We start from the raw sequence: 15625 nt of genomic DNA on the forward strand, positions 1-15625 counted from the left end.
GGTGCAATTTTGCTTTCTAAACTTGAGTTTTTATATAGAGTTAATTACTATTTTCGTCCATGTGGTTTGCCAAAAATCACTATTTCAGTCCATTAGTTTAAAAAGTACGATTTTAGTCCCTGTGGTATCATTTTCGTAACTATTTCAGTCCACCTCGTAACCATTTCAGTCCCTGTACTAACAGAACAAATGGATTGAAATGGTTACGAAAGTGGAACCACAGGGACTGAAAGGGTTACGAAAGTGAAACCACAGGGACTGAAATCGCAATTTTTAAACTAATGGACTGAAATAGTGATTTTTGACAAACCACAGGGATGAAAACAGTAATTAACTCTTTTATATAAGATTAGTGCTAGTGTCGTATCGTATCGTATTGAACTGGTATCGTACCACATAGTAATTGTATCAAAAATTTTGCTAAGATTTAATTACTGTTTTAGTCCATGTGATTTGTCAAAAATCACTATTTCAGTCCATTAGTTTAAAAATTGCGATTTCAGTCCCTGTTGTTTCACTTTCGTAACCATTTCAGTCCACCTCGTAACGATTTCAGTCCCTGTACTTAACAGAATAATGGATTAAAATGGTTACGAAAGTGAAAGCACAGGGACTGAAACGGTTACGAAAGTGAAACCAAAGGGACTGAAATGGCAATTTTTAAACTGATGGACCGAAATAGTGATTTTTGACAAACCACAGGGACGAAAACAGTAATTAACTCTTTTGCTAAAATCAAAACTCTTTCTCAACCTGTTGACTTAACCCAGCCCAGCTGGTTGATGCATTGGAAATGATGGGGAAGGACTCAGGTTCGACTCTTGATCTCACCTGAGTTTTCTACTACAATGCATTTATTCCAGAGGGTCGGCTCTTGTGGAGGGTGCAACTCCTGTCATGTGGCAGGAGGCTGTAAATTTTCTCGGGGACAGCGTAACGCCCCTCTCGACCAGGCGTAGGCCCAGTTAAGACAACATAGTTCTGGTAATGAGTGGTGGCGGGCCTGCGACTTGCGGGTGTGAATTAGCCGTCTGTTGTGAAGTTCACTTGTAAAAAAAAAAACCTGTTGACTTAACGGTTTGACAGTTTCACTCGTGCTTCTTGAAAGGAAAGAAATATGTCGCAGCCCCCGACCCCACCCTGGGAGCGGGAGCCGCGAGCCAGTCGGATGGTATCGATGTTTATTAATTTGGCAGTGGAAATTTTCATCAGTACCGTAGTTAGGAAATATTTTTATCAGAGTTAAACACCAAAATGGTTGAAATAATTAAATGGGATAAAACCCAAGTTTTTCTGATAATATATTTATAATAACAAGTGGGACAAAACCCGATTTTCATTTGTAATACATTTATAGGGAATAGCCCTAATTATTGAAAACAATTCTCCTTTTTAATTAGGTAACTTTTATGGCCACTTTTCTAGCTGTCTTTTATTGGCTTCATACTAAGTTATCTGAAACACGTGTTTAAAACATTTTATCAGCAAGAAATACTGGTGAGTGCATCTCAGTTTAATCAAAAGAGTTTTATCGTTTTATAGCATTGAGGGCAACCCGCAATTACATTTGCTTATATCTACTTTAATTACCACACACGGTACTGTCAATCCTGACTTGTGGTAATGTTACTACTCACAGTGTAGTAACAAGTTATGTATACAAAACCCCAACATACCGACAGTAATTGTAGAATACAAATACTCAATCACTGTTATTTATATTTTAAAATAATTGAGGTTTTATAATAACAGTTTATGAAAAGCAGATGTACTCACAATACTATTTTAGATAATTCCTGAAGACGTCCTGGTTATAATCTATTTAAAATAAACAATCCACACGTGTTAGTATAATAACCCAATTTACATTAGCTATACCCTCGAGACAGAATTCCAACGATTGAGTCAAGCAGAGCCTTGACATGCGTTACGGAGCTCTAGATCAATCTGGCAGAGTAACTAATACGTAACCGGGGGTTATAATACTTACAACGAGATAGAGCTTCGCTTATTAGGGGGTATTTGGCTATAACTTTGGCTCATAGAAATCGAGAGAAATAAAGAAAATGAACGACTTGGAAATGCTGCATCTCGGTCCTTTTATAGCTGAAACAGAGGTCTCTCGCGCCTCGCGAGAGCCTCTTCTTCTTCCGTCGCGGCCCGCGAGAGCCTAAAAAGGCGGCAACGAGTTTGATGAGTCATCCCCTGGTTCTGACGCGTGTCCGACACGTGGCGACCTGAGAAGTCGCCTGGTGTCATTCGTCGCGCCCCGCGACAGCCTAAGCATCCTCCGTCGCAGGCCGCGAGGCCCTATATTTTTTTTGTTTTATTTGATTTTTAATTATATAAAGGTATTTTGGGTCCATTTTTCACACACGGAATGTATCTGGAGCGTTTAGGGTCGTTTTCGAGGGTTATTATAAAATAGCTCGACTGTTAAGTAGAGAGAGCACTGAGTTACACTCACTATGCCCGACCATTCCGATTAGTAAGTAACTTTATAATCAATGTATAGAATAATTTAGATTCAGTCCGAGGATTAGGTGTATATTTCTCTGTGCTAAAGGGGGGGTTATGTGAGGCCCTTATCATGTTGATAGCTGGAGGAAGAGGGAAGCTTTTCCAAGCTCAAACGCGGTGACTAGTGTATCCTTTTTTTCCTGGCTATATGATATCATATATGACAGAATAGACCCCGCCAAAGAGCACTAACCCGGAGCGAAGGGTCCAGAACTTAATACCATCTTGTATATGTTCGGTCAATATTGGTATGGTACGGTTATGTTAAAAGTCTGGAATTGGATACAGTACCGTGTGGTACTGATATCGAAAACGAGCTAAATTAAAAAATGAATACAATACCGTATATGTTCAGTCAGTACCGGTATTTAGCATAGAATATTCATCCCTAGTTTATAGTGTGTTATGTTTTTATGTATGATTATAGAGTTTTAAGTAATATTATAATCTGGAAATTTGTAATTTAATTTAGACGAATAGTTTATTTAAATCATATTATTATTTTGAGTATATAATAGTTTTGGTTGAACACACAAAGTTTCTATATATTTACATGTGACATAGAAATACATGTGAAGATAATGTGGTTTATGATGTCATTGATTGCATATAGTTCCATCTAACATGCTTTACTCATTTAGGGTGTGTTCTTGCGCCCTTTTGTAAGGAGAAATGTGAAAGTAGAAATAAACTGGAAATTATTTTTGTTTCTGATATTTTTAATGGAAGAAGGGAAGAGAAAATGAAAGAAATTATTTTTTGTTCCGATGTTAGTCAAATGGATTGAAATGGCAAAAAAAAAAAAAAAAAAAAAAATTGAAGCGGTAGTGTCTCAGCAAAAAGAAATAGGTTGGGACCGAGAATTTGACCAAACCGTAAGAACAAAAAATGTAATTAGGGTGAGAGGTGTTAGACTAATCTTGCATATTATGCGTAAGTTTGGGTTAAAAATGACCGACTTACTAAGTTCGGGTAAAAAGTGACCGACTTACAAAGCTCGGGTAAAAAGTGATCGAGTCACAAACTTGGGGTTTTTTTGAGAAAGTTTTTTAATCCTAATTTGAGTCAAAATAGGTTTCTTTGTTTAGGTTTATATAAAAAGGAATTTATGTAACCAGATGTATCAATTGGAGACTTAATAAAACAGAGAACGTGCTTTGATTCAAGTTTCTTGTTCGCCAGATCTATACCAATTTTCTTTCAAGAGGGGCACTCCTCTCTTAGGGGAGTGACCTCTCTTACAAAAAACCAATCAGCACGCGCCACGTCAACTCCCCCTCTTAACTCCCCCCACACCCTCAATTTGATGGCGGCACCCCTCTCTTAATTACATCTTATCATCTTCTCTCTCTCTCTCTCTCTCAGCATCTTCTCTCTCTCCTCTCTTTTTATGCGGTGAACACCCACCGCTCCCCACTCGGAGCAAACACTCCCCAAGGGGTCGGCGGCGGTGTTCCCGCTCGGGGACTACACACCCCGCACCCCTCCCCGAGAAGTGCCCCGCTCACCCTTAGACCAAACCCAATGCAAAGTATTTAGCTTGGATTTTGGTGGAGGTGACCAAGCATGCCCAAGAGCTGCATTATGGAGTAGGACATTTAGGGGGTGTTTGTTTTTGCTTAAAACATCTGCAAGGAGCCTATGTCTAAAGGCGGGCAGACATAAGGGCTTGAAGACTGTTTGTTTTTTTTTAAAGAAGATCTGAAAATGGCTTATTTTATCTTAAAATAAAAGCTATGAACCCTTGCTTCAATTGTCTTCACACAACTCCTTCAACACATCTCCAGCTCCCTCTCCTTCCACCCCCCTCTTCTTCTTCTCAATTCCCGGACCACCTCCAATGTCCTCATCATCCACCACAGAAAATCATCATCATCATTAGACCGCCGCCGTCGGAGACAGACCGCCGCCGTCGGAGACGGCTCCGGAAACCTCGTCGGAAGAAATACAGACCGCCGCCGTCGGAGAGGGCTCCGGCTCTGCCGGTTCTCTCTCTTTCTCTGGTCCTTACACCGCCGTCGGAGACAGCTCCGGCTCTGCCGGTTCTCTCTCTTTCTCTGGTCCTTACGCCGCCGTCGGAGACGGCTCCGGCTCTGCCGATTTCTCTCCTCCTTTCCCGATTTCTCTCTCATCAGTCTCTCTCTCTCTCCTTGTTCTTCAGGGTGTCGGAGTGTGGGGGGTGTTCGTGAGAAGGAGAGTTGTGAGGGTGTGGCCGGCCGATTAACCGGCTCCGATCAGTCATCGAGAGGAAGAAGCAGGGGTTGAGTTGATGTGAGTTGGATCATGGATATGTTAGATGTTGAATGTGTAGACATTATCAGGTTATAAAACAAACAGTCTTATATTTTCAGCTTGCAGATCTTCAAACCACATCTTCAGTTACAGATATAAAAACAGATGAAATCAGCTTGCAGACAATTTATGTCTGAAAAACAAACAGCACCTTAGGGAGTATTTGTGGGTGGAGGTTAACATTGTCTCATTTTTTATTTTCTTTTTCCATTCCCAACAGTAACGAGTGAAAAAAGTTAAGTCCAAATTAAACCAAAGTTATATTATTTTAAAAAATAATAATTTTTTCCAAACTACTAAAAAGATAATTAATAAGGCTGCCCGGTGTGGGCTTCGGCCTTGGATAGTCGAGGATCGGCGCTGCCGGCTAGACCATTTCGCCCCCCATCGTCGTCCTGCGCGTCTACCTTTGGACGATTGAGCCGACCCACAAAAAGACAAAACATACTCACACACACCTATACATACGATATATACATTTATATTTTAGGCTCATCCTCCAATTCCTTACCTCAATCCTCTTTGCCCCATCCTCACACCCGATCTACGTGGCGCTTACGTGGCGGATCATCCTCCAAGAATGGGTCATCACCATTCCGCATAGCCTAATTACTACACCTTTACATATTCATCCTAAAAATCATGAACCCAAACCTGAACCAACCCTCAATTACGCAATTATTAAATGACGACGACAAAGATAACAACCCGAACTCATTTCAACCGAACCAACCTTATTTAATTTTTTGGTTTTATAAATTTAGTTATTTTAATTTATTTAATTAGTTTATTTTTATTTTAATTAGGTAAAAAAAAGAAGGGATTAACTATAATAAATTGAGTATAGAAAAATAAAATGTAAAAAATGTGGTGATGATGAGGAAATGTAAGTATAAGTAAAGATGTTATAGGATTGGAGAGAAAAATGAGTATTTTTTGTGCATCTTGTGTAAATCTGATGTGGAGCTGAGTGTATACGTTTCTGAGTGTATTTAGCCCTTTGCACTAATGATTTCTTAGCTCAAAAGAATTAAGGAGGAACGAATCTTAGAACCTCTTAAATATCTACTAGATTCGTTCCTCCTTAACTCTTTAAAACTGTTTTTATTTGAAGATTTATTTTTTATAACAATATTATTATTTATTATAATCATAACTAATGCCTTAATAATTTACAGAAATTTTATAATATTAACAAGAAAAAAAGTCCTTGTCCAACAACCCAGCTGAACAGGCCAACCCAACCCGTGTTGACCTGACTGAAAAAATGACCCATAATTATATATCATATTTGATCATCACATCTTGCAGGTGCTCTGATACTACATAAATATTTGGATTGCTAATAAAATCTACAATGCCTATGGATCGATTACGAGTCCATCTAAGAGTGCACTAAATATGTAGACATCAGGTGCAATAGCTCGCCTAAAGCAACAACCTAGGAGTGCAAACCCGTCTTTGGTGCGATACAACTGACAGCAACACTTGATTGCAATGCTCATAGAATATTCATTAACAGGGAGACCAAGGGAACACATTTGGTTGAAAAGGTCAAGAGAGGAAGAAAAATGTTTCATTTTAGTAACAGCGGTCAACAACTGATTGAACTTAACAACGGATGGCAAAGGTCGTCTGTGTGACATTTCATGGAACAGATTCATGCCATCATTCAAGTTGGTATCTTTTTCAAACATGGATCGATATGAGGATACGTTGGAATATGTCGATAACACCAGATATATCAACAACATATGGTATCAAGGTACGACTTGTTTATAAACATCAAAACAAACAGTTCAAATAGAGAGCTGGAAACTTCTGAATTCAAAAATTCAGAAAAAAAAAATTGGAAGAGATAATCCGAGGTTTCAAGGAATGCTCACCGATTGAATTCAAAAAATATCACTATGTTGCAGAAGCCACTACTTACAGACTAGCAATCCTAGTTTGAATTATGATCAACCTATGATATCCACATTGTTACATAAAAATGGAACTAGCATATATAACTGATAAACTGTGAAACACCATGTATCCAGAAACAAAAACTAAAACATAAAGAAGATCTTGCAGCCAGCTTTCATATATTAGCAAAATATCATAAAAATACAACAAACACAAATGCCTAAGCGTTGTGAATTCATTAAATGGACAATGTCTAGAGACCAAACACATGAAATCAAATGTGAACCAAACACATCAAGACCAAATCGAATTTGGTAGAAATTTCCAAATTACTATTTAAGTTTCAGTCCCAGTCGCACAAGCTAGGGTCGTCTATTAATTCTTTTGGCACAAGCTTACCTAACAGCTTAAGCATACTTCTATCTAGTAAACCAGCTGCGATACGATCTATAAATAACGATAAAGTCGAAGCATCAAGTGAGTAACCTCTACAATCCATTTCCTGTAAAAGCGTCTCTACATCATCATAGTGCTTGTTCTTTAAACATCCTTGGACAAAAACACAGTAAGTAACATTATTTGGTGGGTAGCCACTCTCTTCCATTTTAAGATACAACAACTTTGCTTCCCCCAATAGACCTTCGCGACAAAAACCACCAATCATCACATTATACGTCCTGACATCAGGTTGCAAGCCTTTATCTATTAATTCATGGAAAAGATTCCTTGCAATGTGAAATTTCCCACATTTTCCTGCCCCATCAATGAGGATAGTGTACACAACAATATCAGAATTAAGCTTGCTATCACCCATTAACTGGAACAAAGAGAGCGCATCTTCTACTAGATGGTTGTTGCAAAGACCGCCTAAAATTATTCGATAAGTGCATTGGTCTGGAATTAGGCCTTGTGCATGCATCTCATTGAAGAGTTTGCATGCATCTACACAACGCCCAACCTGAAAAAATCCTTGTATCATGGTGCTGTAAGTAACTACATCGGGTTTTAAATCTTTTCCGGACATTTCACGAAACATTTGCTCAGCCTTCTCAATATTCAGATTCTTGCAATACCCATTCAATAAACTACTGTAAGTAACAACATTGGGAACGAGACCTCTAAGTGTCATTGAATCAAAAATCTCCCTTGCTTTGATCATTTCACCTCGAAGACAGTAACCATCAATAAGTGAACTGTACGTCACTATGTTTGGAACCTCACCTCTCTCAATCATGATGTTGATAACAGCCTCAGCTTCTTCTACTTTACCTTCCTTGCAAAATGCATCAACTAATGCAGTAAAGGTTTGCACATTTGGAGAAATGTTCTCATCCTCCATTTCTTTTAGCAGCTTTGAGGCCTCATCCCAACGACCCAAGTTACAAAGACCACGAATTAAAGAAGTGTAGGTGATGACGTTTGGTAGAATACCTTTGTCAGATACCATTTCTTTTAAGAGCTTCAAAGCATCATCAATCAGTTTATCCTTGCAAAGACTATCAATGATGGTGCTATATGTAACAATACTAGGCTGACAATGTTTTTGTTCCATTAGCCTGAGCAAAGCAAGTGCTGTAACGTTATTACCGAACTTGCAAAGGCCTTTAATCATTGTGCTGTACATAACAACATTAGGTTCACAAAGTTTTTGTTTGACGAGCTTCTTGAATAACATCTCTGCTTCAAGAATCTTATCTTCAAGGACGAGTCCATCTAAGAGTGCACTATATATGTACACATTGGGTGGAATAGCTCGCCTAAAGCAACAACCTAGGACTGCGAAACCATCTTTGGTGCGATACAACTGACAACAACACTTGATTGCAATGCTCATAGAAAATTCATTAACAGGGACACCAAGGGAACACATTTGGTTGAAAAGATGAAGAGAGGTAGAAAAATGTTTCATTTTAGTAACAGCATTCAACAACTGAGTGAAGTGAACAACAGATGGAAGAGGGCGTCTCTGTGACATTTCATCGAACAGGTTGAGTGCATCATTCAAGTTGGTAATTTTATGAAACATAGATCGATTTGAGGAAACATCGGAATGTAAAGAGAAAGGGGTTTCGGAATGAAGATGGAAGGAGGAGTTGGTGGTAAAATTACCTCGGAATTTGATGAAAGCTATGCGATTCATCATCTTCGGTAGGAGGAAACGGAGTAGAAGCAGCCTTCAACCTGGCTATGAAATTTCCATTTCTACAAAACTCAAAAATTGAGTCACACACCCACATTCACATCTTTCATTTATCTTATTTTGCATTTTTCACTTTTCTCTTAAACTAGTGGAATTTTTCCGCGCGTTGTGACATAATTAAGTTCCTGTCGGTTAATTTTACTATGGTTCGGTATGGTAGCGGCATTCGGTACTACAACCAAAAGATAATATTCAAAGTCGTAATATTCTAAAAATCGATATGTGCTTTACATTGATCTAAAACTATAAAACTAATATTTTTTCGAAAGATAGTCACATGTGATACCCGACGATCACACAAATAACTCATTTTTAGTTTAACAATCACTATTTCTATGAAAAAATTTAAAAGATTTAAAAATATATTATCTTATATGCTAGAATATTACATGTGTTTGGAAACGAAATGTTTTTTAATTTGTTTGCATGTGATGTAAAACCAATTTTTTTACCATTGAATTCTCCATATTTCTCACATGTGATGTAAAAAAAGAAATGTCATTGGATGACATTTTTATAAATGCCTTTTAAAATGAGGGATGATTTATGTATTATAGCTAAGCGCTTGGTATAGCTAAGCACTTGATCTTTTATACAAATATAATAATGTGTCATATTATACACTAGAAAGGACAACACCGTTGTAAGTCGTATTCTTTATATCCACGAGTAAGGATTCTTGATTCAGATATAGATATAGATAATTAAAAGTAATAGCTTAGAATTATGAGTCATTTAAAAAAAATAAAAAATAATAAATTTCAAATATTAAATTCAATAATTCACCCAACATATCCATATTATAAATACTATTTAGATTTCAATGTGGCTCTAGTCTACTGTAGGTTTTCTTTTTAGGTTTTTATCTAACTAGTTATTTTCCGTCCGCACGTTGCGGCGGGGACCCAATAACTACAAAAGGCGTGTCAGTAACGGCAAACAGAATACCGAATATCAAAACATAAATAAAAATGACGTGGTAAGGATAGTCACTCCGTCCTAACAAAACGATGTTAAATAACCTAATATATAATAATAGGACCCACACGTTGGAAATTCGGTTGTTTTCAGTTCAGTTATTACAGTGCTAACACGTTAAAATATGGATGAGCTCGGTACCGGTAATGAGACCGAAAGTACCAATCCGGAAAATCATTGAAATTAGGTACCAGCACCGAAAATGCTCGGTACAATACGGTGTGGTATTTGAAGGTAAAAATAAAAAAATACAGGCATGGTGCTAGACCAGTGACGAACCGAAAGTAACGATTCTGAAAACGCCAAAAGGTGGGTACCAAATTGGTACAGAAAATAATTTGGTATAGTAAATTTGGTACCGATACGATACCGGTTTGATTACAGGATTTGATACGATTTGCTCACCAATATTCTAAATATCCAAGTTAATTTTACATGCTACAATTCATTCATTACAATTCATTACAGAAAAAGACAAAAAAGAAAGCAAAATAAGTTCTTGTGTATATAAAACCTCATTCAAACGAAATACTGTTTACTTATTATGTGTATGAAAAGTAATCTAAACGGTGCAATTACTTGCATTGCTGCGTTGCTACAGGATTTGATGAGCTCGGTACCAACCGGTATCGAAAATACCATTACCGAAATCCCCAAAAGTGGGTACCGATACCGAATATATCTGGTATGGTACGGTTTGGTACTGGTACGACACCGGTATTTGAGGGTAACAACCGGTGAATACCGGTACCGAAAATACACCGGTTTGGTAAATTTGGGATCGGTACCGGTACCCGATACCATTTACTCATCTCTTAGTGATGTTACTATTCATTCCATTCTAATTCTAATTTTAATTTAATATATAGGTAATATGTTTTGTAAGTTTTAATCACATCTTTAAACTTTAAAAACATTGTGTTCGTTAATTATTCCAATTGCCGGCATTGTACAAGTAACTAAACGAAGTGGGCCAACACCGATTAAACAACGTCATTATCAGTATAAATATTCGTTTCTATTGTTTTTGATTGATGTAAAACATGCCTCCATATCAACATTTTTGTTTCTCTTTCGGTTTTTATAGCGAATGTTGGTATCATAACGAACCGAACCGATACCAACCAAATTCCTACCGCATAGATTTAGGGTATGTTTGGTGCGAGGTAATAGAATGGATGAGGGAATAGAATGGACGGAGGAATGGAATGGGCGAGGTAATGGAATGGACAACCGAATAAAATGAATCATTCCATCCATTGTGATGTTTGGTTACTCATTTGTGAATATAATGAAATATTACTTTGTACGATTTGATAATAAAAAAAGACGAAGTAACGAAACATAATTGTATTAAAAATGACAAAAATATGATTGCCTTAATAATAATATATTAATGGTAAAAAATTAATAATATAAATATAATAATAATAATATATTTCTTTCTATTCCTCGAAGGAATGAACAAAAAACATCTCTCACCAAGGAATGGAATTTTTATATTTGGAAGAAGTACATTCGTTTGGAATCCTCTATTTCATTACCACATTATAACCAAACATGTTTCTTTATATTCCATTTCACCTTCTATTCCTTCGTACCAAACGTTACCTTACAATTTTTTAAAGTTGTAGTTTATTTTATTATTATAACTAATTTTAAGCATATTTAGTTTTTTTTTTAATTTTAATATACGACGTTTTATGAAATTAAGAGTTTGTCGTTGCGACATGCCTATCTTTATCTACATCTCAATATAATTTTTTTCCCGAAACCGTGTTGTGAGTAGTAATGTACAAGTAACGGAAGCACAAACGTAAATGCTATCAAAGTAACCCCACATTTATTTTTTTAATAAACTAGCGACATATACTATCTGTATAAAGTTCCGAGAACATATCGTTGCGACATGTTTATTTTTATGCACATAAATTTCGTTGAAATGGAGTTTTATTTGAAATAGAGTACGGTACCGGTAACATGACAAATCAAGCTTATGTTGTCGACCGAAAACATCGGTATCGATAGTATCAATTGCGTTACAAGTATTGGTTTGTTATGGTTTTTGGTCGATGTAAAACACGTTGCGACATCTTTTGGGGCTTATCACGACTTTATTTTTTAAGTTTTCCTTTCCGGTTGCTATATCGAGTGTCTGTACTATATCAATGTCGTAATGAAGCGAACCAAATGAATTTCTGTCATTAACGCTATTTTTACCATTGTGTAAGGTCACTGATTGGCTTAGAAAGGTTATACGCTTGCAAAGTATGTTGACTTGATTGGCTTAGAAAGGTTATACGCTTGCAAAGTATGTTGACTTGTTAACCAAATTCTTTACCTACACTGAACAAATGTTCATGTTGACACTTTATCAAGTTTATATGTGTTTGGTTATCAATACATGAACATTCGGCTTGCTACAATATTATCAAACCGTTAGACTGTGGGGTATGGGGCGTGGGTTGACTGAAAACACCCAAGCTACCACCCCGGTGGGCTTGGGTTTGGGCGTGGCCCAAGGGGCGGGAGTTTAAACCCGGACGTGGGGCGGGCTAGCGATCCTATGTGGCACATGGGCTGGTGTGTATTTTTTAATTGGGGAATTGGCCTATAATAATCCCACCTAGACCTTATTGGCCATTAATAATCCCACCTCAGAATATTCCCCCCACCAGTCCCACCTTTCACTTATTTTTCCTACAATGGTCCCCCGTTAAAGAAACTTAACGGAGTTAAGCTTTTTTCCAAATTACAAACATATTTTTTAGGGTTTTTGATCAGAACGATGATACGAGTACATTGATGTAAAACTTACTTCGAAATGGTGCTCCAAGTGACTTGAGTTTGGTTAATTGGAAATCTAAACACCCGAATTGAAGCGTCGTTTTCATCGTTTGGAGCACCGTTTCGAGGCAAGTTTTACATCAATAGACTCGTATCGTTCTTCTAATCAAAAGCCCTAAAAAATCTGTTTGTAATTTGAAAAAAAGCTTAACTCCGTTAAGTTTTTTTAACGGGGGACCATTGTAGGAAAAATAGGTGAAAGGTGGGACTGGTGGGGGGAATATTCTGAGGTGGGATTATTAATGGCCAATAAGGTCTACGTGGGATTATTACAGGCCAATTTCCCTTTTTAATTTTTGTTTTTTTTTATTATTATTTTAATAAACTGCCAAGCCACGCGGGCTAGCCACACCCCGCCATACCCCACAGACACGTCACTCACCGGCGGGGGGGCTCAAACTCCACATGTCAACTCATGTCCCCTACCCCAACCCCCGCCCCACCATACCGACAGTCTTAGTAAAATATCAAAAGTAACCTTTAGGAAGTGACTAGATTTTAGAAATATCTGCATCTTTTATAGCACCGGGAAGCACATCATTGTTGGGTTTGCAACATAAGCATGACTGGGTTCAACTGATTCTGCATCATGTCCTTTCTGGCTAATATTGCTTCTAAACTCTCATCATTCATGTATCTTTTCAGACATTCTGCTTATGAATGATGACTTGCGAAGCTTGAGATTTCCGATCGGGGGTGGAAGTCACCAGACCTAAAAATTTCTATAAAACCAAGGGGTCGATAACGGATATACCCAAAAATTTCTATACGAAAACTACATACTCTCCACTACTGAGCGAAAAGTTCGGGGGGGTCGGCCGTCCCCTCCCGCCCCTTCAAAGCTTCGCCCATGATGATGAGAATTCAGAAGCAATGTTAGCCAGCAGCACAAAGATAATGGCTAATATCATGTCTCAAGACAATGATATTGCAGGAAACTTTCATCAACAAGCAAAATATCACAAAACTACAACAAACACAGATGTGAATTCATTAAATGCAGAATGTCTGATGACCAAACACATGAAAACCACATGTCAAGCAACCAAACACATGAACACCAAATAGAATTAAGCAGAGATTCCCACATATACTATTTCAGTTTCTCTCCCAGGTGCACAACCTAGGATGGTCCATTAATTCTTTTGAGACAAGCTTACCGAACAACTTTAGCATACTCCTATCTAGTGAACCAGCTGCGATCTGATCTATAAATAATGATAAAGTCGAAGCATCAAGTGAGTAACCTCTTCCATCCATTTCCTTTAAAAGCATCTTTACATCATCATAGTGCTTGTTCTTTAGACATCCTTGGAGAAAAACACGGTAAGTAACATTATCTGGGGGGCATCCACACTCGTCCATTTTAAGAAACAATAACTTCGCTTCCACCACCTGACCTTCCCGACAAAAACCACTGATCATCACGTTATATGTACGAACATTAAGTTGCAAGCCTTTGTCAATTAGACCTTGGAAAAGAACCCTCGCAGTATCCACTTCCCCACATTTTCCTGCACCATCAATGAGGATATTGTACACAACAATATCAGAATTAAGCTTGCTATCACCCATCAAATGAAACAAAGAGAGAGCCTCTTCTACTTGACGATTGCTGCAAAGGCCCTCTAAAACTATTCGATAGGTGCATTCGTTTGGATTTTGGCCTTGTGCATACATCTCGTCAAAGAGTTTGCGTGCATCTACACAATGCCCAACCTTGAACAATCCTTGTATCATGGTGCTGTAAGTGACTACATTGGGCTGCAAACCTTTTCCAGTCATTTCACGTAACATTTGCATGGCCTTTTCTATGTTCAGATTTTTGCAATACCCATTCAACAAACTACTGTAAGTGACAACATCGGGACCCAAACCTCTAAGCGTCAGTGAATCAAAAAGTTTTTTTGCTTTGATCATTTCCCCTCGCAGACAGTAACCATCAATAAGTGAGTTGTATGTCACTATGTTTGGAACCTCACCTCTCTCAATCATGATGTTGATAACAACCTCAGCTTCTTCTACTTTACCTTCCTTGCAAAAAGCATCAACTAATGCAGTAAAGGTTTGCACATCTGGAGAAATGTTCTCATCCTCCATTTGTTTTAGCAGCTTTGAGGCCTCATCCCAACGACCTAATTTACAAAGACCACAAATTAAAGAGGTGTAGGTAATGACATCTGGTAAAATTCCTTTTTCAAATGCCATTTCTTTAAAGAGCTTGAAAGCATCCTCAATCAGTTTATCCTTGCAAAGACTATCAATGATGGTGTTATATGTAAAAATATCAGGCTTGCAGTTTTTTTGCTCCATCAGCCTCAGCAAAGCAACTGCTGTAACGTTATTACCGAACTTACAAAGGCCTTTAATCATTGTGTTGTACATAACAACATTAGGTTCACAAAGTTTTTGCTTGACGAGCTTCTTGAATAACATCTCTGCTTCAAGAATCTTATCTTCAAGGACGAGTCCATCTAAGAGTGCACTATATATGTACACATTGGGTGGAATAGCTCGCCTAAAGCAACAGCCTAGGAGTGCAAACCCGTCTTTGGTGCGATACAACTGGCAACAACACTTCATTGCAATACTGATGGAGTAATTACTAACAGGAAGGCCAAGAGAACACATTTGGTTGAAAAGATAAAGAGAGGTAGAAAAATGTTTCATTTTAGTAACTGCTGTCAACAACTGATTAAACTGAACAACAGAAGGAAGAGGGCGCCTCTGTGACATTTCATCGAACAGGTTGAGTGCATGATTCAAGTTGGTGATTTTATGAAGCATAGATCGATTTGTGGAGAAATTAGAGTGAAGAAGGAAGGGTGTGGTGATAAAATTACCTCTGAATTTGATAAGAAGCGAATTTGTGAGATTCAT

At 37.8% G+C, this 15625-nt stretch overlaps 2 protein-coding genes across 2 annotated transcripts; both read right to left on the bottom strand.

The window, feature by feature from the left end:
- Positions 1–6922: 6922 nt before the first annotated feature.
- LOC110932593 (putative pentatricopeptide repeat-containing protein At1g12700, mitochondrial) lies at positions 6923–8996 on the bottom strand. The gene has a single exon (XM_022175919.2). It carries the CDS (start codon positions 8861–8863, stop codon positions 7064–7066), a length of 1800 nt encoding a protein of 599 aa, XP_022031611.2. The 5' UTR covers positions 8864–8996; the 3' UTR covers positions 6923–7063.
- A 4847-nt stretch (positions 8997–13843) lies between these two features.
- LOC118490567 (putative pentatricopeptide repeat-containing protein At1g12700, mitochondrial) lies at positions 13844–15625 on the bottom strand. The gene has a single exon (XM_035988273.1). The coding sequence runs from the start codon at positions 15623–15625 to the stop codon at positions 13844–13846; it is 1782 nt and encodes a 593-aa protein (XP_035844166.1).

Source organism: Helianthus annuus, chromosome 3, assembly GCF_002127325.2.
Source record: "Helianthus annuus cultivar XRQ/B chromosome 3, HanXRQr2.0-SUNRISE, whole genome shotgun sequence".
NCBI lineage: Eukaryota > Viridiplantae > Streptophyta > Magnoliopsida > Asterales > Asteraceae > Helianthus > Helianthus annuus.

What these genes read in the sequence shown, in the direction of transcription:
- LOC118490567 (XM_035988273.1), bottom strand. Translation starts at nt 15,625, where the DNA reads ATGAATCTCACAAATTCGCTTCTTATCAAATTCAGAGGTAATTTTATC.
- LOC110932593 (XM_022175919.2), bottom strand. Translation starts at nt 8,863, where the DNA reads ATGATGAATCGCATAGCTTTCATCAAATTCCGAGGTAATTTTACCACC.